This window comes from Macaca thibetana, chromosome 10, assembly GCF_024542745.1.
Source record: "Macaca thibetana thibetana isolate TM-01 chromosome 10, ASM2454274v1, whole genome shotgun sequence".
Classification (NCBI taxonomy): Eukaryota; Metazoa; Chordata; class Mammalia; order Primates; family Cercopithecidae; genus Macaca; species Macaca thibetana.
In genome coordinates, this window is record NC_065587.1 from 5,012,255 (window position 1) to 5,039,906 (window position 27,652).

At 40.2% G+C, this 27,652-nt stretch overlaps 1 protein-coding gene and 1 long non-coding RNA gene across 3 annotated transcripts in view; both read right to left on the reverse strand.

The window, feature by feature from the left end:
- Positions 1–27,652, reverse strand: part of ATXN10 (ataxin 10) — a 209,004-nt gene that overhangs the window by 23,776 nt on the left and 157,576 nt on the right. For both annotated transcript variants that reach the window (XM_050805913.1, XM_050805911.1), the window contains one exon: positions 14,428–14,491. In XM_050805913.1, the coding sequence (XP_050661870.1) occupies positions 14,428–14,491 (64 nt within the window). The remainder of the gene's footprint in view (positions 1–14,427; positions 14,492–27,652) is intronic.
- On the reverse strand, positions 6,073–14,421 carry LOC126963691 (uncharacterized). Its single transcript, XR_007729183.1, has 2 exons — positions 6,593–14,421; positions 6,073–6,542 (listed from the first exon to the last, which is right to left on the reverse strand). It is a non-coding gene; the product is annotated as an uncharacterized LOC126963691 (long non-coding RNA).

Sequence of the window (27,652 nt, forward strand, 5' to 3'; positions counted from 1 at the left end):
GCAATGCCTGTGGCCACAGGGTCCAACATCTTTTGTCTTGACTTCATTGAAGATTTTAAGACTAAAGAATTGGTAAGAGTTGAAAGGGTGAGCACGTCTAAAAGTTAGCTTTATTTTTATACTTTCTCCAATGAAGGGATAATGTGGATCCACAAAACCACAAGGATCAGAAAGCCCAAAGCAGCCAGAGGCTTCCCTTTTCCTCCAGCCACCCCGTCTCACTCCATAAGAAGCAGTCAACTCCAGGCAGAAAAGCAGACCAATGAATTCCCTCCAAGTTGCTCAGAGTCCAAGTCACTTATCAGAAGAAACACAAATAAGAGATGTGCAGGTTGGGTCAGAGCCTCTGAGTAGACCGGCCTTTCTTCTACCACCCCTTAGCATCCTGTCCTGTATTATCTAATGGCCTGTTTCTCCAACTAGACAGTGATCAGAGCTTGCATCTTCTTTGGCTTGGTGGCCCCACTGTAGCACATGGCCTTTTCTTTTCCTGGATAAGGAAATGAGTGCCTGCTTATAAGTCCCACATTTTCCTTCAAAGAATCCTTCACAGAATCCAACAGGCCCAATAAGTTTTTGTTTTTTAATGTATTGGTCCCAGAATAACTGGTACAGAGTATAGAACACTTCCTGATAGGAATGATCATTTCAAAATAAAACAGCCCAGTAGTTACAGTTCAACAGTGCTGAATGGCTGTGACACACTCATGTTTTGACCAGACCCTTGGTCACTGCTAAATGTGACTAAGGTCTTTTTAGACAAAAATCCTGACAATTACCAGGGTTACTGGAACATGTTCCTTTATGCCAAACTTTGGCTACCCAGTCTCTCAAGTGTCTCACAAAATATATATTCTGTGCAGCAATGGTATTTAAGTTTGGCAATTTAAAAAGGTATTAACTTCCTCAACGTATCCAAAAGTCACTGCTGTTTTTAATTAATCTAATGCGAAGAGAAAAACTGGCAAATAATTAACTTCATAAGAAAATACATACATTAAATGATGATAATAATAATAACGTATATAAGCACAGACCACAGGCCAGTAAATCATCTTGGCACTTCATGCACAGGCAGTCACACTTCCTTCTAGTCTCAATCCAGCAGCTTTCCTGAAGGAAAAGCTTCCTCCATGGGACTGCTGTGATCACAGAAGTATCCAAGTGGTTCTGAGTCAACTATAATGAATATGTCAGTGACGTGGCTTGGTAAAGCCATTTGGGGACAGAGTGAGACATCATTATCCAGCATGGCAAGGATGCCCTGTGACTGCCTAACTTTGTGTTTGTTCTGTGCAGAGACAGGCTCAGTGGAATCAGAGCGTGCTTCCTACCCAGAGGCAGCATTTGAAGGAAACCATCAGGCATGTGGATTTCAGGCTGATACTTTAGGCTTATGATTTGATCTTATACATCAGATATAAAATTTCTAAAATACAAAGTTAAGAATTATAAAAGCTCATTCTATTCTATTCTATTCTATTCTATTCTATTCTATTCTATTCTATTCTATTCTATTCTATTCCTCATACTACAGAGAAACCAGGAGGAATGCAGGATGGCTACTCTGTTAAATGTACTGTTTGGGTAAACAATTTTGAAACACAAGTATTTCATGTAGCTTTCTTTTTTTTTTTTTTTTTTTTTGAGACGGAGTCTTGCTCTGTCACCCAGGCTGGAGTGCAGTGGCCGGATCTCAGCTCACTGCAAGCTCCGCCTCCCGGGTTTATGCCGTTCTCCTGCCTCAGCCTCCCGAGTAGCTGGGACTACAGGCGCCCGCCACCTCGCCCGGCTAGTTTTTTTTTTTTTTTTTTTTTTTTTTTTTGTATTTTTTAGTAGAGACGGGGTTTCACCGTGTTAGCCGGGATCGTCTCTGGATCTCCTGGCCTCGTGATCCGCCCGTCTCGGCCTCCCAAAGTGCTGGGATTACAGGCTTGAGCCACCGCGCCCGGCCTCATGTAGCTTCTAAATTTAAAATACTCTCTTAAGCTACTAAGTTTACAACTGGTCTAGAATAGTGACTATTAGGGTGAAATTATTTAGGCATGGATTTCTCATGTTTTCCCTACGTGTCAGACTATGCAAGTTTTAGGCATGCAAAGAAGCTGGGGACACAGTGCACAAAGGTCAGGCCCCAGGGCGTTCCCATCAGCCTGCATCAGTCACAGGGCTTGGCTCTAAGGAGCAGATCCTTAGGAACAGGCAATACATGCCCACATACAGTTTCGTTTCTGTTTTCAAATAAGTGTTACATGGTGGCCCTCAGAACATTAACAGCGACCACGGAGAAGCACACTTAGGAAAACATGGCAGACAGGCAGCTGAAGTAACTGAGAGCAAGTCCAGGAAAGCAGTTTCCCACACCTCTTTCACACAACTTCCTGCGTGAGGATAGTCATGCCCTGATCCCTGCCCTGGGCCGCTGAAAGCGAGAGTGGTCACCTTCAAACCAAAAAGGACCGCCCACACGGCTCCCACTGAGAACCTCGCTCTGAAAAACAACAGGCTGGCATCTTCTGACTGATGTGAGAATAAACACGAAGAATCTTGCTTTTAGCACAAGTAAACCAGACAAGCAGAACTGGATGCACTTTGACTCCTGACAGCCAGGGAGAGCTGAGCAACCAGGCTTGGCAGGACAAACGCAAAGCACCGGCCTGCAGGACCACAGAGGCCTGAGGCAGACAGAGGGACGCAGCGATCATGGTTCTAAACACACACAAGTGCATAACTAACACACTGGAAAGAAGCCAGGCTGTCTGCCAATCTGTACACTGTAAAACTCCCAGTGTGCTGACATGGCTTTAGCTTCTAGCCTCTGTGATTCCGGAGGTGTAAGAAAATGAGGGGCACAAAACTAAAAGCTAAGTAGACAAAACCTGAAGGAGCACAACTTGGAATACTTACTTGTATAGTCTCATTTTAAAACAGTTTGACTACCTGCCAAGACACCTGAGCGAGGAAAGGAAGTCCCTTTTCTGAAACTTTATGCATCTCCAACTTCCAGCTTCTCGCCCTGGGAGCCCGTTGCTAGGATACTAGGAGAGCTGGCTAAAGCAGGTCCCCCTCACTCTTTTACTTGGGATGGGTCTGTTTGAATGGTGACTCCTGCATCTGTGTAGTGGAGGCAGGTGGCGGCTGCGGGCTACTCTTACTGGTCTGGGCTGGGAGCGTCACCAATTCATCTCACAGTCCTGCACCCCGCAATCAGCTCCCTTCACTCACACAGGGCCCTGGGAGGCCTTCGCTCACCTGTGAAATCACCTTCTGTGTGTGCACTTGTTTGTCTTAGTTGATCTGGTTTATGCAAATAAATCACGCTAGTTGAGGGTGGGAGAATTACTATACAACTTAAAAAAAAAAAAATATTAAGCCCGGGGAGGGTGGCTCACGCCTGTAATCCCAGCCCTTTGGGAGGCCAAGGAGGGCAGATCACTTGATGTTAGGAGTTCAAGACCAGCCTGGCCAACATGGTGAAATCCCATCTCTACTGAAAATACAAAAATTAGCCAGGCGTTTTGGCATATGCCTGTAATCCCACCTACTAGGAAAGATGAGGCAGGAGAATCACTTGAACCCAGGAGGTGCAGGTTGCAGTGAGCAGAGATCATGGCACTGCACTCCAGCCTGGGCGATGGAGCGAGACTCTGTCTTTAAAAAAAAAAAAAAAAAAAGACAAATTAAATCAATGGGAAGCCATACCAAAAAGATTCTCTATTAAAAGCAAAACAGCACTAATGGGTTTTCAATAACTGAACAATTAACACGTAGTGCTTATAAGCTGTTTAATCCTGAGAATGTAGAAACAAGCAGAAGAGAGGCCTCCCCTCCAGAGGAAGAAAGGCTGGCTTTGGCAGGAAGATGTCCTAGCCATTCGCTGCATCAAACAAACGTTGGGATGGCCAAAACGAGATATTAAAGCAGACACACACTGCTTTGTGAACACACTACAGGCGCTCCCTGGCATGGAAACTCGTCGCTATCTTTTACAAAGCACACCGAGCCTAGCCAGCTGCGCCATCTCGAGGTGTTGAAGACACTTCCCTGGGGAGTCTCCTTCCAGCTGCTGTTTGGCAGGCCTGATGCCACGCTAGATTCTCCACCAAGAAGAGTACAGAACAGCACACGTTTCTACGTTTATTCTAAGATTCCTGCTTTCCCAAAGACGTGGCACTACAGTCCAGAATCTCCCAAATGGAAGCTCCAAAATGCACATGTGACTAATAAAGACTCCATGAGGTTCTGCAAGTCAGAACACCTGCTTCACCCAGGCCTTCCCACATTTTATTAAAAGAAGGCTTCTCCCATATATGACCTATTAAGATACTACAGACAAAACATGCTTTGGAGCACATTTTGGAAACAGTCCCCTGGGTTCACAGCATTCAGTGCTGGGGACACACTCAGGGTGCAGGAGCAAGATGACATTGTTCCCACCTGGGATAAACTTTCCTGGGGGGAAAGGTTATATATCTGGGTATTCTGGTGTGTCGTGTTCAGGGAGAGGCAGAGCAACCCAACCCAACTATAACACACTAAATGGAGGCACTCAGCTCACTGAAGGAGTATAGAAAGAACCCCGAGAGGAAGACATACATGACACAAACCTAAAAGGAGGAAAGAGGGGAAACGGGAGAGGTATCTGTTTTACAAGGAACTACTATCTTAGTGCCCAGCACTCTCCCCTGATTATGATCTAAGATCAAAATAGGTCAGTGAATTTTTATTTATTTATTTATTTTAGATGGAGTCTTGCTGCAACACCCAGGCTGGCATGCCAATGACATAATCTCAGCTCACTACAACCTGAGCCTTGCAGGTTCAAGCCATTCTCCTGCCTCAGCCTCCCGAGTAGCTGGGACTAAGGGTGCGTGCCACCACGCCTGGCTAAATTTTTTTTGTACTTTTAGGAGACACAGGGTTTCACCACGTTGGTTAGGCTGGTCTCGAACTCCTGACCTCAAGTTATGCACCCACCTCGGCCTCCCAAAGTGCTAGGATTACAGGCACGAGCCACCGTGCCCAGCCAGGCAATGAATTTTATTGAGTGGTTACTATGTGCTAGATCCTCAGTAGGGTTAATAAAAGATTTTGTATCCAACACAGATGTAGAGTCACCTGTCCCTCTAGGAATTACAATGGAAAGAAACACTGTGACATTAATCCTTCACATGGATGAAGGACCTGTGTGGAGTTTAGACGTCTGAATTAGGACCAAAGCCTTGGAATCAGAGAAAGCTGGGTGTACAGCCTGGCCCCATCACACAAGCCAGGACAGCTTGGATCAGCTACTTTAACTCTCAGAGCTTTAATTTTCTCACTTGTAAAATGGAAACAATGTTTCCCAACAAAGAGGACTGTTCCAGTGACACTATGAAAAAGGAAGGAAGAAAGGGAGAGGAGGAGGGTGGGAGGGAGAGAGGGAGAGAGGGAGGGAGGAGAGAAAAGGGAAGGAAGGACGGAAGGAAGGACAGAAGGAAGGAAGGAAGGAAGGGAGGGAGGGAGGGAGGAAGGAAGGAAGGAAGGAAGGAAGGAAGGAAAAAAGTGAAAACAAAACAGGAAAACCCAAAGAGAACTGTTCTGAAAATGTAGCACAGGATTTGGCATACAGAAAGCACTCAATAAATGATTTAAACAATTTTAATATGAGTGCAGCAGAATGTCCTACCTGCACTGCTCATCTTAGGTAAGTTCTTTCACGTGTACTTCCATGTGACTCCCCCTCAACAGGAAGACTTAAAACATGTCCAGCACCCTCCTCCCCTGCCAATCCATACCCTTCTACCCTACATAACTACTATTCTGACTTCTATTATCATAGGTGAATCCTGCTTGTTCCTGAACTTCAGGTAGATGTATTGTACAGTACATGGTCTTTTTGAATCTAGCTTCTTTCACTCAGTATCATGCTAGTGAGATTCCTCCATGTGTTACACATAGCAGTTCACTCCTCTTTACTGCTGTATAGTATTCCACGACATGAACACACCCACAATTTAACTACTTATTCCACTACTGCACATCCGGGTTATTTCTACTTTGGGGGTCTGAAGAATAAGGCTGCTGTGAGCATTCTTTTTTTTTTTTTTTTGAGACGGAGTCTCGCTCTGTCGCCCAGGCTGGAGTGCAGTGGCCAGATCTCAGCTCGCTGTGAGCATTCTTGAACGTGTCTCCTAATACAACAGTCCCCAACATTTTTGGCACCAGGGACTTGTTTCATGGAAGACAATTTTTCCACGGACGGGTTGGAGTGTGTGGTTTCAGATGAAACTGTTCCACCTCAAATCATCAGGCATTAGTTAGATTTTCGTAAAGGAGCATGCAACCTAGATCCCTCACATGTGCAGCTCACAATAGGGTTCACGCTCCTATAAGAATCTAATTCCGCCACTGATCTGACTGGAGATGGAGCTCAGGTGGTGATGCTCACGCACCTCCTGCTGATCTGACAGGAGACAGAGCTCAGGTGGTGACTGATTCTTGCTCACCTCCTGCTGATCTGATGGGAGATGGAGCTCAGGTGGTGACTGATACTCACCCACCTCCTGCTGATCTGATGGGAGATGGAGCTCAGGTGGTGATGCTCATCCACGTCCTGCTGATCCGATGGGAGATGGAACTCACGTGGTGATTGATGCTCGCTCACCTCCTGCTGATCTGATGGGAGATGGAGCTCAGATGGTGATTGACGCTCACTCACCTCCTGCTGATGTGATGGAAGATGGAGCTCAGGTGGTGACTGATGCTCACCCACCTCCTGCCGTGCTGCCCAGTACCAGGTCTGTGGCTGAGGGGATGGTGACTCTTCTTCTAATAAACATATACCCGCATTTCTCTTTGGGGATATACTAGAGTGGAACTGCTGGGTCACAGGATAGGTGTATGTTTAATGTTAGCAGACACTCCCAACCAAAAAGCTTTCCAAAGCAATTCTCCTACCTACATCCCACTATCATGTATGAAACTTCAGGCTGCTCCATATCCTTGCCATCACTGAGTATTGTTGGGGCTTTTATTAGCCATTCTGGTGGGGTCTAGTGGTCACTTGTTGTGGATTAAATCTGTACTTCCCTGATGACTAACAATGCTGCACTCATTCCATATGCTCATTAACCATTTGGATTTCTTCTCTTGTGAAGTGGCATGCAAGTCTTTTGTCCATTTTTAAAAATTGAATTGTTTCTTTTCCTTGTTTTGCAGAAGTCCTTATCCTTTGTCAGATATATGTAATGCAAACATCGTTTCAAAGTCTTTCTCTTACAGTTAGTGCTTTTCAGTTAGCCTTTGTGTGCCTTAAGAAACCTTTGCCCAATCCAAGATAATAGCCAAAGTCTTCTGTGATTCTTCTAGAAGCTCTTCTGTTTTACCATTCACACTGAGGTCTATAAATTCAACCCGAATTGACATTTCTGAACCGTGTTGAGTTAGGAGTCCCAGGTCATTTTTTTCCCCACTATGGACATTAAATTGGTCCAGCACCATTTATGGGAAAAACCATCCTTTTCTCAGTGAACTGCAGTGAGGCCTTTGTTGGGTGTGGGTGAGTCTGCTTCTGGACTCTATTCTGTTCGGTGATATTATTTGAGTTTCACCACTGACCCACAGTGCAATCACAGATGAAAATTTACCTTTCTCATAGGAATGAATAGCTACATAGGATACTTGTACAAAAACACTTATTTGTTGAGAAACTATTTCTGGACACTTTATAAGCATGATAACATTTCACTCACTATAACCCTGTCGGGGTAGGTCTCATTCTACAGACAAGACTAAAACTTAGAGAGATTGAGTGCAATGCTCGGAAATGAAGGAGTGGCAGAACTTGAGTGTGGGTCTGCCTGGCCACAGGGCTGATGCCCTTGCCATGGTGCCATTCTTCCTCGACACAGGATTACCGGGAAAACTACTGTTCAGTGATTATTCCTATAAACTCTTACATTTCTGTATGGAAGTGAATTTTATTTTCTTACAAATTAGGTGTTTCAATAAAAAAACAAAAAAGAAAAAGAAATGAAGAAAGGAAGAAAACAGAAAAAAACAAAAAAAAACAAAACAACCCAGTCTGAACTCTCATTCTATCCCTGTCCCTGCACCATCCCCCCAATAAAAACAATATATATATATATAAAAAAACCCACATCAAGGACAACCGATCAAAACACAGATCAAAAAAGAACGAAAGAAAAACACTTCAAATAAAGTTCAGCTGTTTCTATTTGGAAACAACAACAACAAAAAATCCCACAATAAACTGACAAATAAGAAATTGCCTCTGTGGTAGCAGAGCTGGAATTTTCCGATGGCATTGGCTACTGTGTCATTACTGTGGGTGACCCAAAAGTGAGTTGGGTGAGCGAACAGCTGGGCACTAGCTGGGCTTGTGTCCCTGAGGCAGCAGCAGCCAGGGCAGTCCTTCAGAGTTAAGCTTCCCCTCATAGCTGGTACCTTTTCCCTGGATTTGGAAATCCCTGGTGGTCTCTAAAAGTTACCTCCAAGAAATGGAAAAGGAACCCTTCCAGCCACATCCCCTACTTTGGGGCAGTTTTTGCTTCTAGTCTTGCTCTGATACGCCAGCCTGGATTTCCTAACCCCTAGGGTGGCCGAGAAAGTGGAATCTTCTACACAGTCCTGACTGCAGATGTCCCATGGGGCACGGGTAAACTCCTATCCAAAGGCATCCCAGGCCTCACCCATCCCAAGGAGGACATAATCCAGAGTGCTCAGAGAAGAGTGGTATTGTTATTAGTGGATATTCGACATCAGCACTGATTCCTAGTCTTAGTATGCCCAAAATATCTATTGCTTTTTAACACAAAATACTAAAATTAAATTCAATAAAAGCTTGGATGGTGCTAATTACTAGAAAAATGGGTTAAACTGAATTTTAAATAATATGACTGACAAACCAAGAATACTTAATTTACCAGAGTCGAAGAACCCATGGGAGACATTTCTCCTGAGCTTAGAACCACCCTCTCCACCAAAATAAATAAATACACACACATGCACATGCACGCACACATGCACACATACACATATTTCACCAAGCTGCTGTTTGCTCATTTATTTCTTTCCTTTCCCCATGCAGATATCTATCTAAGATATATTTTTTGGTTATCTACTACATGCAAGACAATGGCATATTTATATTGAGGTGAAACACAGAAACATTGATCCCTGCCCTTAGGAAACCTAATCCAGCGGGTAATCCAGACATAAATGCACACATATTTAACAATAACCTGTGATGAGCTGAAGGAACAGAACAAGTTTTGGCAGGGATCGGCGGGGGTGGCCCATCTCGGCTGGGACTTGAGAGAAGAGACACAGAAAGCCGGGTGTGAAGCACAAGGATGATGGAGCCCAGGAAGAGACAAGCAGAGATGTGCTCGGACAACTGCCTTCACGCAGGAACTGGGATCCTTCTTGGAAGCAAAAAGGTAGATGTGCCTGGGGAACGCTGACGAAGGGGAGAACGGCACTGGATACAAATGAAGGGGACCTTTTAGAATGTGATAGACTGGGCTTATTCTGAGGATGACGGGCAGTCTAGGAGGCTCTGTGAACAGGGGTATGCTTATGTGAGGTGGTTTGGGGAGTGGGAGAGTCAGAGAGGAATGATCCAGCTTTGGTTTTAAAAGATGATCACACTGAATGAATGGGGAATCAAAAATCACCTAGACCCAGCAGAAGCAGAAGCTGCAAGATGAGTTAGGAAGTCACTGCCTAAGTTCAGGGCCAGCAATAATGCAAGTGTGGACTGGATGGTGGCACTGGGGATGGAGGCAATATCATCACTGTGTGAACATCACAGATTGTACTCACATTCTAGGCTATATTACCTAGTAACCTACTGCACACCCAGGCGGTATGGTATACCCCACTGCTTCCAGGCTATAGAACTGTATAGCATGTAACTGTACTTAATACTGTAGGTGACTGTAATACAATGATAAGTATTTGTGTATCTCAACACAGAAAAGGTACAGTAAAAATACAGTATTACAGCCTTATGAGACCAAGGTTGAATACTGGTCTGTGTTGACCAAAACATTACAATGTGGCCCATGACTGTATATACTTTACACAAGAAACACATCTCAGACAGAAGGGTTGAGAATAAAAGGACTGATAAAACTGTACCATGTAAATACCAATCCAAAGCAAGCTAGGATAGCTATATTAATATTAGGCAGAAAATCATTTTTAGAGATAAAGAGGGTCATTTCATAATGATAACAGGACTATTTCTCAGGACCTATTATATACCTTTACTTAAAAACCTTGCCTCAAAACATATAAAGGGAAAATTTATATAATGAAAAAGAAAATTAGATGAATCCGTAATCATAGGCTGATTATTTCAAAATACCTCTCTCTCTAATTGATAAATCAAAGTAGACAAAAATATCTGTAAAAAACCTAAAAGTTTTAAATACCACCATTTACAAACTTGCCCTAATGTATGTATATAAATTACTACATCCAACTACTGGAAAACAGCCATGTTTTTCATGCTCACATAGAACATTTGCAAAAACTGACCATATCACTAGGTCATAAATCAAGTCTCAATAAATTTCATAAGACAGAGGATATCAAGCAGGTGCTATTTGATCACAATGCATTTATACCAGAAATCAAGCTCCAAAAGATAACTAAACAATTCTCAATTGTTTAGAAATGAATTTCTAATAATCCATGGGTCAAAAAAGAAGTTATAATAAAAATTGAAAAACACTTTTAAATGAATGGCAACAAAATAATACATACGAAAATCCATGTAATGGAGTTCAAGAAGTATACAGAAAAGAGTAAAATTGAAAATTAATAATCCTAAATAAGTGAACAGGTATAACATGTTCATGGGTTGAAAACTCAGTATTGTATGTCAATTCTGACTAAATTACATTAGTTAATGTAATTTCAATGAGTAACTCAGTATGTGGGGGCTTTAAATTGTTTTTGTTAGTGGTATATGAGGTTATTTGTGTGTGTACGGGTATATACATGTATGTGTGTGTACACGTGTAGAATTTAATAAGCTGATTCTAAAACTTTTATGCAAAAAACAAATCAAAAATGGTCCTAACACTGTTAAAAAACAAGAGACAAATTGGAAGAACTGACTTATCCTTTATTAAGACATATTGGAAAGCTATAGTAATTAAGACCATCATATTGGTGCAGGGATAGACAAAAAGATGAATGGAAAAGAAGGCAGAGTCCACAAACAGACCCAAACTTATATCAATACTTCTGAGAAAGGTGGCACTACAGTGAACAAAAGCATGTTCTTTTCAGTAACTAGGGCCGGGACAATTGTGTGCCATTTGGAGAGAATAGAAATAGACTCTAACACACTCCATACACAAAAGCTGACTCTAAATGAATTACAGACATACATATAAAAGTTAAAACTGTAAAGCATTTGAAAGATAATATATTATCATCATCATAACCTCAGGGTAAAGAAATACTTCTTAAAACAAGATACACGTGCAAAAAAACCCTAACCATAAAGGAAAAGTGATGAATCTGACTAAAAGTTAAGAACTTCTGTTATTCAAAAGAAACTATAAAGAAAATGACAAGGTAATCACAGAACAGGAAAGAGAAAATATTAGCAACACATGTAGCTGACAAAGAACTTCAATCTAGAATACATAAAGATGTGTTAACAAACGAATAATGAAGAAAAATATCCCAATGGGCAAAAGGTTTGACCAAGGACACTGTAATGTATACACACACCCCCCTCAAACAGCAAACACTTTAGAAGATGCTAAGCCTCATTCACAGCGTGGGCAACAGGGAACGGGATGTGCAGTCCTAACTCCAGGGGAAGCACGAGGGAGGGAGGGGAGGAGGTGGTACACAGGAGGTGAATGCTCATGTCATAAAATAAACAGGTCACACCAAAACTTGATATATCAAGAAACAGCAGTAAAGCATATTATTTAGGTATACACAAGTAACTACTAGAAGAAATAGCTAAGAAAGTGAATTAGAAAGTGTAGAAAGTGGAGCTAGAGATATTGTTCCCTTACTGAATGCCTTTTGGTATTTAAAAACCTCCATATAGGTGTATTATTTTCATGAATTAAAAAAAAAAAGGAAAAAAATCCACAAGAATGGGGGAAAAAGAGTGAATGGGAAGTGAGGATTAAAGTCAGAGTCATCAGATAATTCTTGGGGAATAGCCTGGAAGGAGCATTAATGCAGTTTTACCGATGGAATAAGGTAAATTTTGTAATCGTATCATGTCCTTATTTAGTACTGTGAAGGCCAGATTTTAATTTATAGATCACATCTAAAAACTGAATCTCTAGGTTGTAATGCTTTTTCATTTCTGACCATTCAACTGTCATTCTCCCTTTGCGCTGATATTTCAGTATGGGTCTCATATCTTACTACATTTTATATGCCTTTAAAATCTGGTAGGCTTAATAAATACAACTGCAAAGAATTACTGAATACACATAACACTAAAGATGCTTGTGATATTTCATCTTTTCTTAACGATTCACAGGAGATTCCATGATCTTGCAATGTTTCACTGATTATCATTTTAAAAGCCAGTTATCTAGCTAAAGATGTAGCTATATCTTTTTTTTTAAACGTGTAACTCTGAATCGTTTGTCCACTACATGAATATGTTTATGTGGTTCTCTGCATGTGCTCTGTCTCCTCCCAGTGACTTGTAAGAAGGCAGTGTGGGGAAGTGGCTAAGGGTCAGGCACTCACATGTATAAAATCTGGTTTTGACCTCTGGGCAAGCTAGAGACTCAGTTTTATTTCGTCATCTACAACATAGGGATGATAGTAATAGTATCTGCTTCATGGTGTTGTCAGGGTTCAATAAGGCAACGGGTGTAAACACACACGAGGGACTGAATGAATGTTTCCTGAAGGAAGAAGTGAATGAACGAATGGCCATCTGGCAAGGAGGACACCAAGGCGGAAGGTGCTGTGAGCATCTGTAGGCCTACGATGTACTAGTGTACAACGGTCTTTTTATTTTTTGGTGTTTGCTAAAAGCCAAAGACTAGCAATGAAAACCCCTTCTTCACTAGAAGGTCAATTCAGGGAATGTAAAAGTAAACTGTGAGCGAATTTCTTTTTTCATAATAAATCATCATTTTCATTCGGAAATGCAACATCTGCAATTGTACCTGAACATTCTTGTACTGCTTTCCCATGACGAGAAGCTTTCTTCTTTTTTCTTTCCTTTTTGAGGGGCTAAAAAAATGTCAACACTCTTTAATGAGCACAGCCTGCAGGGACTCATGATAATGCCATGCACTGAACCAAATGTGCTTTACTCCGAAGAGGAGTCTTCTGAGGCTGTGTATTTGTCCTTTCCTGACTGAACTTACAAGCTACTGTGCTCTTTAAAATAGATTGTTTTCTATTGCTAATCAGACAAATGACAGTATCTTCAGCACAAATAATAAGCATTGCTCAGTCTACTTACTTTGAAACACATGATTTTCATCAGCTGCTTTTCTTTTCTTGGCAGAAGCCATAGTTTTATTTTTAAAATGCCCCCCTCCTCAGTCTCCTCAGTGCTAGGCTGGGCTCCTCACTGCCTCCCACAGGCTACACTCCCAGTCCTTGCAGTAGCCTTACTCACCCCTGCCCCGCCCCCAGCCAAGCAGTGACCAGGACAAGGGGCACAACTGAGTTTGGCTCTCACCAGGGAAGTTTGTGAAATTAAATAGTAGGTTTTATCTCAAATCTAAACAAGCTGTATCTGGTCCCTGGTTAGTGACCACTGTACTACATTAGTTTTGTATAGTACAACTACTTGAACTGGTAGGAAAAAGGCAGGGTCCCTGCAGAACACCCTCCAGCAAGGGTGGCTAACCCAAGCAAGGGCAAGAGCCAGCGCTCTCAGCTTCTGCAGCAGAGGGCTGCAGGACAAACCCTCTGAAGATGAGAATTCAGCACCACTGAAATGCTCCTTCCTCTTCCTAGGGAGCCAGAGTGCTCATGTTTCTATGTTGCCAAACTCTTGTTAAAATAGGACTTCCCAAAGCCTGGATACTCAGAATCTCTATAGCAAAACAATATACCATAGTTCATGTTTACTCTGAAGACCACACACACACTGGAAAGGTGATGCTGGTGATGTGCAGCACAGTGCCTTACATGGGCTGCCTCCGCCCCAGGTTTGAAAGTGCTTTTTGGCCACATGCTCATTTGGAATCTTATTTACCTTGAAAAACTTAGCTTACCATATTACAAAGGTTACAGAAATGATATTCCAGCACCATAACTCTGAGAAAACGATTTGGTTCTCAGGAACAAGTAAACAAGCAAGGCAGCCAGCTACATACTGAATGAACACGAGGAAAGGGACTTGTTTTGCTAAGGGCCCCGGCTGTAAACTTGTGCATGGTAATTCACGTGCAAGGATACAGGGGTTACTGTCACTGATGTTGCAGTTGTCCAGGATCAACGGGATACCATCCAGCTCATTTACCTAGAGAGAAAGAAGATAAGTTTATACACTGAAAACAGCATGGCTATAGTCAGAGATTACAGATGACTTGTTCCTTTTGTGTTTTCTTATTCAATGTTGTAATACTGTTTGCCCTATTATCTGAAATACCTATATCAACCCAGAACTATATAAAACAATGTAAACAAAAAGTGATACTTTTCTTTTCACTGGACTTCAAAAATTTGGGGCAATTAGGTAGCCGTATAAAAAAGAATCTAAGTAGATCACTTCCTAATATTGTTCACCAAGATAAACTCCAGATGGATATGAGATCTAAACTTAAATAATAATAACAAAAAAAATCAGTACTAGAAAAAAAAATGGGTGAATTCCTCTTCTAAGTTGGGAATAGGAAAAGCTTTCCTAACTATGATTCAATCCAGAAGCAACAGGGGAAAGGTTTTAAAATCTGACTATTTGTTTTTAAGACAAATGAGAACTGGGAAAACTATTTGTAAGGTATCACAGATCTGGAAGATATTTGCAAAGGATTAATATTTCAATATATAAAGAACTTGTAAAAATTTAAACAACACCAACAATACAGTAGAAAAACAGGTGAGATACATGAAACATAAATGGCACCCAAAATACAAATAAACTAAAAAGACATCAGAATATGTTCAAACTTGCTCATCAGAGGTAAGCAAATTATAATTACACACAACATTTCCTACCTGCCAGACTAACAAATAACCAAGTCTGACAGCAAATGCTATTGGTGAGGCCACAGGGAAACAGGCACGCTCGTACACTGCTGGAGGGAATGATCAATGGTACAACTCCCATGAAAGGGAATAGGGTGTAAGCAGCGAAATGACACGTGATCCAGTAACCCCATTTCTGAAATTACAGATCAAAAACACACTACCCCATGAAATAAGGTTATTCATTACAGCACAGTTTATTTTGTTATTTTATTTTTTGTAAAGATGAGGTCTCACTATGCTGCCCAGGCTGTTCTCAAACTCCCAGCCTCAAGTGATCCTCCTGCCTTGGTCTCCCAAAGCACTGGGATTATAGGCATGAGTCACCGTGCCTGGCCCGGTTCATTTTTTGCTGAGCATCATCACAAAGTATAAAATTTACACTTTTAAAGTGTGCAATTTGGTGGTTTTCAGTATATTCACAGAGTTATATAACCATTAGCATGATCCAACTTTCAAACATTTTCCTAACCCCTAAAAGAAACTCCATACTCACTGGTCAGTCACTCCTTATTTCTCCCTCCCCCCAGTCCTTGGCAACTATCCATCTACTTTCTGTCTCTCTGGATTTGCCTATTCTGGACATTTCCTACAACGGAGTCAGATAATCTGAGCAACTTGTAGCCTTTTGAACCTGGCTTCTTTCACTCAAGGTCTACCCATGTTGTGGCATGTCAGTGCTTCATTCCTTTTCATGGCTGAGTAATGTGAACAGTGCATTGTATAGATATGCCACATTGTATTTTTCCATTCACCCACTAATGGACATTTGTGTTATTTCCACTTCTAGGTTGTCATGATAATGCTGCTCTGAATATGCATGTACATGTTTTTGAGTGGATGTAAGTATTCATTGTTCTTATACCTACGAGTCAAACTGCTAGATCATATGACAATTATAAACATTTGAGGAACAGTCAGACTGTTTTCAGTGTTTATAGTATTTCACATTTTCACCCAGCAATGTATGAGGGTTCCAGCATCTCCACAATCTCATAAACACTTGATACTGTCTGTCTTTTGTATTAGGCATTCTAGTGTAAGTGAAGTGGTATGTCATTGTGGTTTTGATGCGCATTTCTGATGACTAATGATACTGGGTGCAGCACAACTTATTATGAAACAACTCAAGTCTCTACGAATGGGGGCTGCTTACATAAACTATGGTACAAACACAGTAGACTGCTATACGGCTGCAAATGTGAGTAGAGAATATTGCTGATGGACTGCTGTGGGAGGACTGCCAGGAGATGTAGCCTGATTACAACATGTTAATAGCCTTATATGAGAATCTTGTGTGTGATAAAGGAGTATTTTTAAATACTCTGAACAAGAAACAATGAAAGAACCAAAAACAAATAATGGTTATCCACAGGGTAAAGAGGAGAATGGGGTGGAGGAAACAGGAATGGAGACTCTGTGAATGTGTGTTGTATAATTCTGACTTTGGAATCCTCTGTGTTTTATTTAATTTTTAAAAATTAAATTTAAAGTTACAAAAACTGAAAACATACAAATTAATCTAATGAAATATAAAATAAAGTTCTTTTTCAGAATTAAACAGTATTTTGACTTTACATCCCTAGTGAGAAATACATAACCTAAGATGATTCAGAACCACATGGAAGTCTTTAAACTGCATTCAGTCATCTGAACATTAACTATTCCAAACGCCATGTCCCACTGACAGAAACCAGATCTCCAGCTGATTCGAATGCACAGACTTGCTAGGAATCTATTAATGATCCTTGTTTTACAAACGGCAGGAAGAAGAGAATAAATTAATTGGTAATCATCTAATTTCTGTAATTTTTTTCCAGGCACTGAAGGTGTGATGGGAAATGAACTACTATTTAGTAGACACCTGGCATATACTAGGTAATCAGATGCTTTGATGACTTCATTTAATTCTGAAATGCTAGAGTAAGTATTATTGGTTCCCTTTTACACATAAAAAAGTGAGGCTCAGAAGTCCCCTCCCTGTGGTCACTGACCTAGTAAGTACTATTCAAGGTGAGATCTGGAGACCACTGTCAGTTTGTAGGAACAGACACTGAGGGGAGAAGCTGAGAAACTGCTGACAATATGACAGCTATGCAGTGTCTGCTGAATCTTATGATGAAATTTGGGCTTGAATTCTTATGTCTTTTTTCAGATTTATTTTTCTAGTCATTCATTTTATACTATATTCTATACAAATACAGGTCCAGGATGGTTTGAGGGAAAGATAAGTGGCTCTTCACCACAGCTAGTTTAGGAAGCACTGGCATGGAGGGTTAGACCACTATAGAGAGTGGGTCTTGTAGGAGGGATCATGTGTTTGAGAAGCACAGAGAGAGTTTTATGGCCAAGTTGGTAATGACCCCACCTGAGACTGTAACCAAAGCTTCCCCAAGGATGCCCTCACACCCCCACTTCTCCTCTGATAACCTGCCCCACATCTACCAGCTGGATGGGGTACGTACACACAGTAAAGTCTGCAAATGGGAAAGAAGAGATGCCAAATGCCTTTGCCTTGTGCTGACTGATACTGGGGTGAAGATAAGGAGAGATCCAGAAACGAAGCAAGGGCCCTGTAAGTGCCACTGAGAAGAAAGAATCCAGCTGATCCTCACCGGCTCTCCACAAATGTGTGATCCAAACCCTTCTAGAACACAGGTGCATCTCCACGCCAGACTGAGGTTGGTTTTCATGCTCATAGTTTAGCTAGAAGAACATACAGCATGGGGCTCACAGAGAAGGCCTCCCTAAAGAAGTGGTATTTAGCTTAAGGTGAGAAGAATGAACAGGAATTAAATAAGGCAAAGGGGACTGTGGGAGTGTTTTGGGCAAGGGGAAGAGTATTTGCAAAAGCTGGAAGATAAGATGAAACAAGAAGTTCATGAACTGGGAGGCAGTGTGGCATAGGGATTAAGAGTGGCCACTGTGGAGCCAGACTGCTGGGGTCAAAGCCTTGCTATGAGATCTGTTGGCCTTGGGCAAGTCAAGAAACCCCTAAGACTTGATTTCCTCCCCTAAGACTTGCGGATGACAGTGCCTACTTCAAAGAGAGACTGTGAGTATGCTTAGCACACAGTAAATGCTCAATAAAGAGCACTGGGAGTGACAGCAGTAGTTGGTGACATTCACACTGTTAAATGCAATTAGTTCATTTAGGAACAAGGAGTTGGACAGTAGCTCCTAAATGCATGAAGAAACTGAACAATTACTTCAACAGAGCTGAATTTACACTTCCTCTCTGCATTAGGCAAAATTTCAAATTTATTTTCAAAAATCAGTTTTTTTGGATAAGTGAGAAATAAACATATTCAGGATTCATTATTCAATGCATGGAAAACACCTCACTTTCTACAAAAAAAAGTAGAACTCTTGAGATATGCTAAATGGGTAAGACGTTCTTTGAAGGAAATGAAATCACACACTAAAAACTGAAATTTAAGCAGGCAATAAAGGTGAACTAGAGTTCTTAAAAATCACGGTTCCACTGGAGTTGTAGATCAACTGAGGGTATGCGTTCCTGGATAAATATTTCTTATTCATACAGCTGCATTAGGAAAGGATACAAGGAACCATTTATAGAAGTTCATTAAATGTTTACAACATAAATGACTTATTCTGGACAAGGATGACAGCAGCATTATGACAAATACACAATTATATACTTAAGAATGAACACAGGTTAAGGTCACTGCGAAAAGTAGACACCAATACAGCACCTTCAGGAAGGGTGACTGACGATACAATTTTGTTATTACAGAGCCCAAGTTTACTGCTGTAACTACAAGTGTCAAGCTAATGTTGGGGGCAGGAGAGAAACAATTAAGTTTTCTTCTATCAGCACTTCATTAAACAAGAAAGTTGTTTGTTTCTTTACTAACATGTTGGGAGTTGATTGTAGGCCCGTAATTAATGAGTCACAAGTTACAGTTCACACTGAGGAGCCAAGCTCAGTCAACACTTTCCCGTGGTAGTGCATCTCCAGGAGACAATAAGCCTGGCTTAAACAAATTAACATTTAGTCTCTGGAAATGAAGTGTAAACAGAGGACAACAAATAGATTTGCTAACTATTCTTTCCCACATTAGCCAATAATGCCAGAGTAGGCACTCTGCAAAGGGTACAGGCCCAATTCTACTAACCAAACTCCTTTGGGAGAACATATTAGGTTGATAGAAAACAGAGCTTCAATTATTCTGGATGCTCTCAAATTGAGTGGTAAATATAAAAAGAAGGCAAGAGTACAATACAAAGGTGGACCCAAATCTCCTACACTGACTCCAGCCTAAATAATACTTGGTAAAAATGTATTTATGACATAGCTCCATAAAACAGAATCAAACACTACAACTAGAGTCCTCATGCTGAAGGGAACAAATGACCAGGCTGGGTGTGGCAATGCTCCAGCAAGGTTTCCACTGAGGTGTGATGCCATCCTGGGCAAGCCAAGAGCCAACTCTGAAAGCTGGAAGCACAGAAGCAGCCGCTGGGTGAAACTGACTGTCTTGCAGGAGACACAGAAGCAGTGGCCTCCCGAGAGGACTCACTCACCATCCTCCGATGCAGAGGGAATATGAATACCATGCTCTGGGAGGCAGACACACATACAGGAGAATTCCCAATCAGCCTGTTAGCTGTGTGACCTTGGGGAGATTTCTGAACTTCATTAAGTCTCAATTTTCTTACATGAAATATGAGGGCCATACCCATCTCCCAGGGCCACAGTGAGGACTGTGTGGGAATGCATTCAGAATGGTGCCCAGCACATCATGAGACCACAGGAAATGGGAATGATTTGTAATATTACTTTCATTTGGCTCTGAGATTCTAAAGGTTTCCTTTACCATCCACATTTGAAAAGAGCTGGATATGGTAATCTTTCACCAACCAATAGTTGTCCTTCAGCAAAGTTTGAATATGGAAAGATATACTTCTACAATCCTAAGAAATTTGGTAGATATGGGGTTACTCTAAGTGTAATGTTGTTCTTGACTGTCTCATGAACTGGGTGTATGTCTGGATTTGTAATTTCCATTCATACTCTTCTGCTGGCTTTAGCCTTACACAGCAATTCTAAGTCTCACAAAAATATAGTACCATCGATCTTCATGTTGCATTTGTTTCTACAGTGTTTTGTGCCACTTAGCGGGGGGGCATTTCAGGCCTGAGCCGCTGCTTTTGTCCCCAATGCCAGAGCAGCAACAAATGGTGTGACTTGGGCAGAAGTAAAAAAGCAAGTGGCCTGGGCATTGCAGACACTCTCTGGAGAGAAAACTCAAAGTCTGGCCAGTGCTCCTCAGCCTCGGCTACAACTTAGAATCACTTGGTGGAGGCTTTAAAAAGTGCCAGTGCTGCGGTCCCAACCCCAGAACCAATGAATCTGAATCTCTGGGCAACAGTGTTTTAGACAAACTCTCCAGGTGACTCTAATAAGAAGCCAAGGTGAAAACACCTATCTCCCCAAAGCCAAACAGCACCCATCAAGCCAACCTGTGAGACCTACTCAGAAGAAACGCCTGAAACCTCACGCACTGCCCTGCACACACTATCCCCTTTGCTGCTTCGTTTTCTTTACTTCTAAAAGGCACTTTATTGGGGTATAATTTACATATAGTAAACTGCAAGTGCATCTGCATAGTCACAGACAAATCAACATTTAGAATCTTTCCATCAACCCCAAAAGTTCCTTGCGCAGCTCTGCAATCACTGCAACTCACCTCGTGCCTGCCCCACCTCCTCCTAGGCATCTGTTTCTGTCATTACAGGTATTATTTTGTCTGTTCTATAACACAAATGGGATTATTAAAAAGTGTTTTCCAATGTTTCTGAGATTCATTCATGTTGTTACATGTATCAGTTTTGGGTTTTTTTTTTCTGATTATGAATATACTACCATTTATTTATACACTCATGTGTTGATGGTCACTGGGTTGATACCAGTTTTATCTGCAATGAATAGAGGTGCTATGAACACATGCATCTGTATCTTTTCACAGGTGCACGTTTTCATTTTTCGGGTAGACACCTACAAATGAAATTGCTGGGTCATATGAAGTATATGTTCAACTTTATTAAGAACTGTCACAGTATTTTCCAAAGTAGTTCTACCATTTTACATTCTCCCCTACAATGTATTGGAGTTACTCTAGATCCTTACCAACACTCAGACGTTTTAGGCAGCATCACATTGTGGTCTTAATTTACATTTCCCTGATGGCTAATAATGTAAAGTATCTTCAGGTGTTTATGGGACATTTCTATTTCTTCAGTGAAATGTTATTCAAATATTTTGCTCATTTTACTAACTGGGTTGTTTTCTTCTCATTGAGTTGTAAGAGCTTCTTTACATATTCTGCATATGAGTAAGTCCTGTGCCAGATATATGTATTGCAAATATTTTCTCCTATACAATGGCTTGTTTTTTAAATTTTTTAATAGTATGTTTCAGAGAGCATTGACTTTTTAGTATAGATGAGATACAATTTATCAAAACATTTTTTCATGGTATTTTTTATATCCTAAAAAGCCCTGGCCTACTTCAACATATCCATAATGTTTTCTTCTACAAGCTTTATATTTCCAGCTTTTATGTTGCTGTTTTAAATCAATTTTTGTTTGGTATAAATTAAGAGTCTAGGTTCTTTTTTTCTCCATAAGGATAAAAAAATCATTCCAGTGCCATTGTTGAAAAGAATATCCTTTCTCCACTGAGTCTGGACCCTATTCTGTTCCACTGGTATATACATCTATATTTACATAAATACCACACTATCTTAATTAGCTTTATAGTAAGTCATGAAAGAAGTAATATAATCCTCTTTGTTTTGTTTTCAAAATTGTTTTGGCAATTGTATTAGTTTGGTAGGGCTGCCTTAACAAAGTACCACAAACCAAATGGTATAAAACACAGGAATTTATTGTTTCACAGTTCTGGATGGAAGAAGTCCAAGACCAAGATGTTGGCAGGGTTGGTTCTTTCTGAGGACTATGAAGGATAATTTGTTCTAGGCCTCTCTTTAGCTACTGATAGTTTGCTGGCAATCTTTGGTGTCCTTGGTTTGTAGATCTCTGTCCGTATTTTCACATGACATTCTCATTCTGTGTGTAATCTGTGCCCAAATTTCCCCTTTTTATAAGGACGCCACTCATATTGGATTAGGGGCCCATCCTCCTCCAGTATGATCTCATCTTAAGCAATTACATTGGCAATAACGCTGTTTCCAAATAAGGTCATGTTAAAGGTATTGGGGTTTAGAAATTCAACATATGAATTTTGGGGGGTACAATTCAACCCATAACAGCTATTCTAGGTCTTTTGCATTTCCAAATTTTAAAACCAGCTCATCAGTTTTTATAAAAAATGTTTCCTGGGACGGGCATGGTGGTGGGCGCCTGTAATCCCAGCTACTCAGGAGGCTGAGGCAGGATAATCTCTTGAACCCCGGAGGCAGAGGTTGCAGTGAGCCGAGGTCGCACCAGCCTGAGCAACAAGAGTGAAACTCCGTCTCAAAACAAACAAACAAACAAACAAAAAATGTCTCCTGGCATTTTGACTGGTATAGCATTCACTCTATAGGTCAACTTGGGGAGATCTTATGCTTAACAATATCGAGCTGTCTGTCAAATTTTAACTTCTCTCAGCAATGTTTTATGGTTTTCAGAGTATAGGTCTTGCACATACTTCGTTAAAATTTATTCCTAAATATTTCATGTTTTATGATGCTATTGCATGTGGCATTTAAATTTTTTCTTATTATTCTTTGCTAGCTTTATATAATTTTCATTTACATATCTTGTAACCAAAATTCACTTCTCATAACTAATCAATTCCTTAACATATATGATCATCTCATTTATGAATAAAGCCAGTTTTACTTCTTTTCAATCTTTATGCATCCGATTTTTCTTTGCTTAGTGGGTAGCTTTGGACCTTCAGCACATTGTTAACTGGAGTGGTGAGAGCAGAAATTCTTGCCTTGTTCCTGATGTCAGAGAGTGAGCAGTCTTTTATCATAAAGTATGAAATTAGCTGTTGAATTTTTTCATAGATGCCTTTTTCAGGATGAGAAAGTTCCTTTATACTGTTAGTTTGTGGCAAATTTTAATGTGAATAAGTGTAAATTTTGTGCCAAATGCTTTTCCTCTATTGAGATAATCATATTGTTTCCTCCCCCTTATTCTGTGAATACAGGAGCATGAAAGTGTCTGCTCTTCTAACATTAAACAAAGAGTGCGCGGCTGAGATCAACCACCATAGTTCATGATACATTATCACTTTCTGTGTTACAAGATCCACTCTGCTGATATTTTGAAATGTGTTCTTATGTTTCTGATCATGAGAGACACTGCTCTGTAGTTACTTTGTTTTTTCCCTTTTAAGGTTTTTGTCCAGATTTGGGAACAGAATAGTGGTGGCTTCATAAAGTAAGTTGAGAAGTGTTCCCTCCTCTGTTTTCTGAAAGAGAAATATTGGATATATGCTTTCCTTCTTAAATGCTTGACAGAATTCACTGCTGAAACTATGTGTGCCTGGAGATTTTGTTGTAGAAACATTTTAAACTACAAATTTAATTTTTAAAAATATTTATCCTTGATTCAGTTTTTGTTTCTTGCAAGAAAACTGTTCGTATCATCTATTTTGTCAAAAATTTTTGACATCAAGTTGTTTATGCTGTTCTCTTATTATCTTTTTAATGTCTGTAATATCTATAATGATGTCTCCTCTTTCACTGCTGATAGAAGTAATTTATATTTTCTCTAATTTTCTTGACAGGTAGAAAGATTTATCTGGAAAGACTGATCAGTCTTTTTAAATATGCATCCAGCTTCTGATAACATGGATTTTCTCTACTCTGTGTCTATTATATTTTCTACTTCAGTGATTTCCATTCTTATCTTTGTTAATTCTTTTCTTCTACTTACATTGGTTTAATCTACTCGGTTTAACTAGCTTCTTAAGTTGGAAACTAAGATGACTGATCTTAAGTCTTGTTTTCTCATGTATTTTAAATTTCGTAAACACTACTTTATCCCCATCTCACAATTTAGATATGCCATTTTTCATTTTTATTCAGTTCAAAATATTTTCTAATTTCAATATGATTGTGTCTATGATATGTAGGTTATTTAGAAGTATACTGTTTAATTTTCAAATATCTTGAGATTTTAGAGATATTTTATAGTTTTAATTTATAATTCTGCTGTAGAGAGAGAATATAGTCTATGTTTTCAGTTCTTCTACATTTATTGAGTTCTGTTATGGTCCCAGCATATGTCTGTCTTGGTGAATGTTCTATGTGTACTGGAAAGAATGTATATTCTGTTATTGGTGCAGTATTCACCAAATTTCACTTGATCAAGGTGGCTGATGGTATTCCAGTTTTCCATATTCCTCCTGCTTTTCTTTCAGCTTGTTCTGTAATTTGTAAAGATAAGAACACTGAAATCTCCAATTATGACTGCAGATCAATTTTCTCTTTCAGGTGTCAGTTTTAGTTTCAGTTATTTGAAATTCTGCTATTAGCAATATATGTTTAGGCTATTATGTCTTCTTGATGAACTGACCCTTTAATCATTATGAAATATCACTTTTTTACATCTAGGGATATTCTTCGTCCTTAGGTCAATTTTGTCTAATATTAATATAGCCACTCCAGCTTTCTTATACGTGTTTACAGAGTGTATCATTCTTTCACTCTTAAGGTATCTTCATCTTTATATTCAAAGTATATTTCTTATCACAGCATATAATTGAGTTTTGCCGTTTAAAATCCAGTCTAGGCCAGGCACAGTGGCTCACGCCTATAATCCCAACACTTTGGGAGGCCAAGGGTGGGAGGATCGTTTGAGGTCAGGAGTTCAAGACCAGTCTGACCAACATGGTGAAACCCTGTCTATTGGGGGAACCAGTCCCCAATATTTCAACATAGGTTCTTTTCTATTTTCCATAAGTGTCAGCTGGTCTGAGAAATAAAGAGAAAGAGTACAAAAGAGAGAAATCTTGCAGCTGGGTCTCTGGGTGTGACATCACATGTTGGCAGGTTCGGTGATGCCCCTTGAGCTGCAAAACCAGCAAGTTTTTATTAGTGGTTTCAAAAGGGGAAGGGTATACAAATAGGGTGTGGGTCACAGAGATCACATGCTTCAAAGGCAATAAAATATCACAAGGGCAGACAGGCAGAGTGAGATGATAAGGCCAGGGTGAAACTAGAATTACTGATGAAGGTCCATGTCCTGCTGGGCACACATTGTCACTGATAAACATCTTAACAGGAAACAGGGTTTGAGAGCAGACAACCAGTCTGACTAGAATTCGCCAGGCTGGAATTTCCTAATCTTACCAAGCCTGAGGGCGCTGCAGGAGACTAGGGCGTATTTCATCCCTTATCTACAACTGCATAAGACAGACACTCCCAGAGCGGCCATTTTAGAGACCTACCCCTGGAAATGCATTCATTTCCCAGGGTTGTTCCTTGCTGAGAAAAGAATTCAGTGATATTTCTCCTATTCGCTTTCCGAAATATGACTGTTCTGCCCGGCCCTGCAGGCAGTCAGGCCTTATGGTTATCTCCCTTGTTCCCTGAAAATCACTGTTATCCCATTCTTTTTCAAGGTGCCCAGATTTCATATTGTTCAAATGCTTTACAAACAATTTGTGCAGACAACGTGATCATCACAGGGTCCTGAGGTGACGTACATCCTCAGCTTAGGAAGATGATGGGACTAAGAGATAAAAGTAAAGACAGGCATAGGAAATTATAAGCATATTGATTGGGGAAGTGATAAATGTCCATGAAATCTTCACAATTTATGTTCAGAGACTTCAGTAAAGACAGGTGTAAGAAGTTACAAAAGTATTAATTTGGGGAACTAATAAATGTCCATGAAATCTTCATAATTCTTCTGCTGTGGCTTCAGCCGGTCCCTCCGTTCGGGGTCTCTGACTTCCCACAACACCATCTCTACTAAAAATATAAAAATTAGCTGGGTGTGGTGGTGAACCTGTAGTCTCAGCTACCTGGGAGACTGAGGCAGGAGAATCACTTGAACCTGGTAGGCAGAGGTTGCAGTGAGCTGAGATCGTGCCACTGCACTCCAGCCTGGGCAACACAGAGAGACTTCGTCAAAAAGACAAGACCAGACCAGACCAGACAAGACAATACTTCATTCTAACAGTCTTTTAATTGGATATTTAAGCCATTTACATTTAATATATTTATCAACATGATTGAGGTTATCATTCTGCCATCTGTTTTCTATTTGTCTTGACTATTCTTTGTTCCTATTTTCCAGACTCTTTTGAGACTGAGCATTTTTAAATATTCCACTTATTTCTCCAACACTGGCTTATTAACTGTCTCTCTCTTTTTCTAAAAGTGGTTGCACTGGGGTTTAGAGTATACATCTTTACCTTGTTGCAGTCTATCTACAAATAATACCATACTACCCCACATACAATGTAAGAATGTTATAACTGTATACTCCATTTAATCTTTGAGCAATTACTCTCATATATTTTTCTTCTATATACACATTAAAAATCCCCTAATATATTGCCATTATGATTAAAGAGCCAATTACATTTCAAAGAAAATTAAAAGTGAGAATAGAAAGACTTTCTTTGTACCCATATATTTAACTTTTCCAGTGATTCTGATCCTTTGTATTGATTTGTATAGGTCAGGTTTCCATGTGCTGTCATTTACTTTCACCTTGTTGAACTTCCTTTAACATTTCTTATAGGACATTTTGCTTTCTTTTTTTGGACCTTCATTTTTGAAGGATATTTTTGCTGGATACATAATTCTAGATTAACAGTTTTCCTTTAGTATTTTAAATATGTCATTCCATTGATTCCTGTCTTGCATCATTTCTGAAGGAAAGCCTGTTATCATTTTTTATCTTTGTTCTTATAAACTGACAGGCAAGAAAGTCAGTGAATTACAGTAACAACACTACAGAGAAGATTAGCCAAAACCAAAAGCTGGTTATTTGTAAACATTAATAGAATGGAAAAGTTCCAGAAGGAATGAGGAAGGAAAAAAAAGAATTAAAAGGGAGAAACAGGTTTTAGACAATCTAGGTAAAATATTAAAATATGAACAATTTTTTGGAAAAAATGTGAAAACCTAGATGAAGTAGACATTCCTGAGAAAAGTATAAAATGTTAAAATTGACAGAAAAAATCAAAGGCTTGAATAGAACTGTCCTTTTTAAAGTGCCCAGCCAGGCTACTGACCGTGTCCTGGAGAGGCAGGAGGTGGGGCTCGGACACCTGACCAAATTGAGGACTAATTAAAACAGGTAGGTCAGAGGTAGAAGCCATTTTCCATAAGACATATCCACCAATATGTCATGTCAGTTTACCACTGCCATGGCAACACCCAGAAGTTACCGCCCCTTTCCATAGCAACAACCTGACGACCTGAAAGGTGCC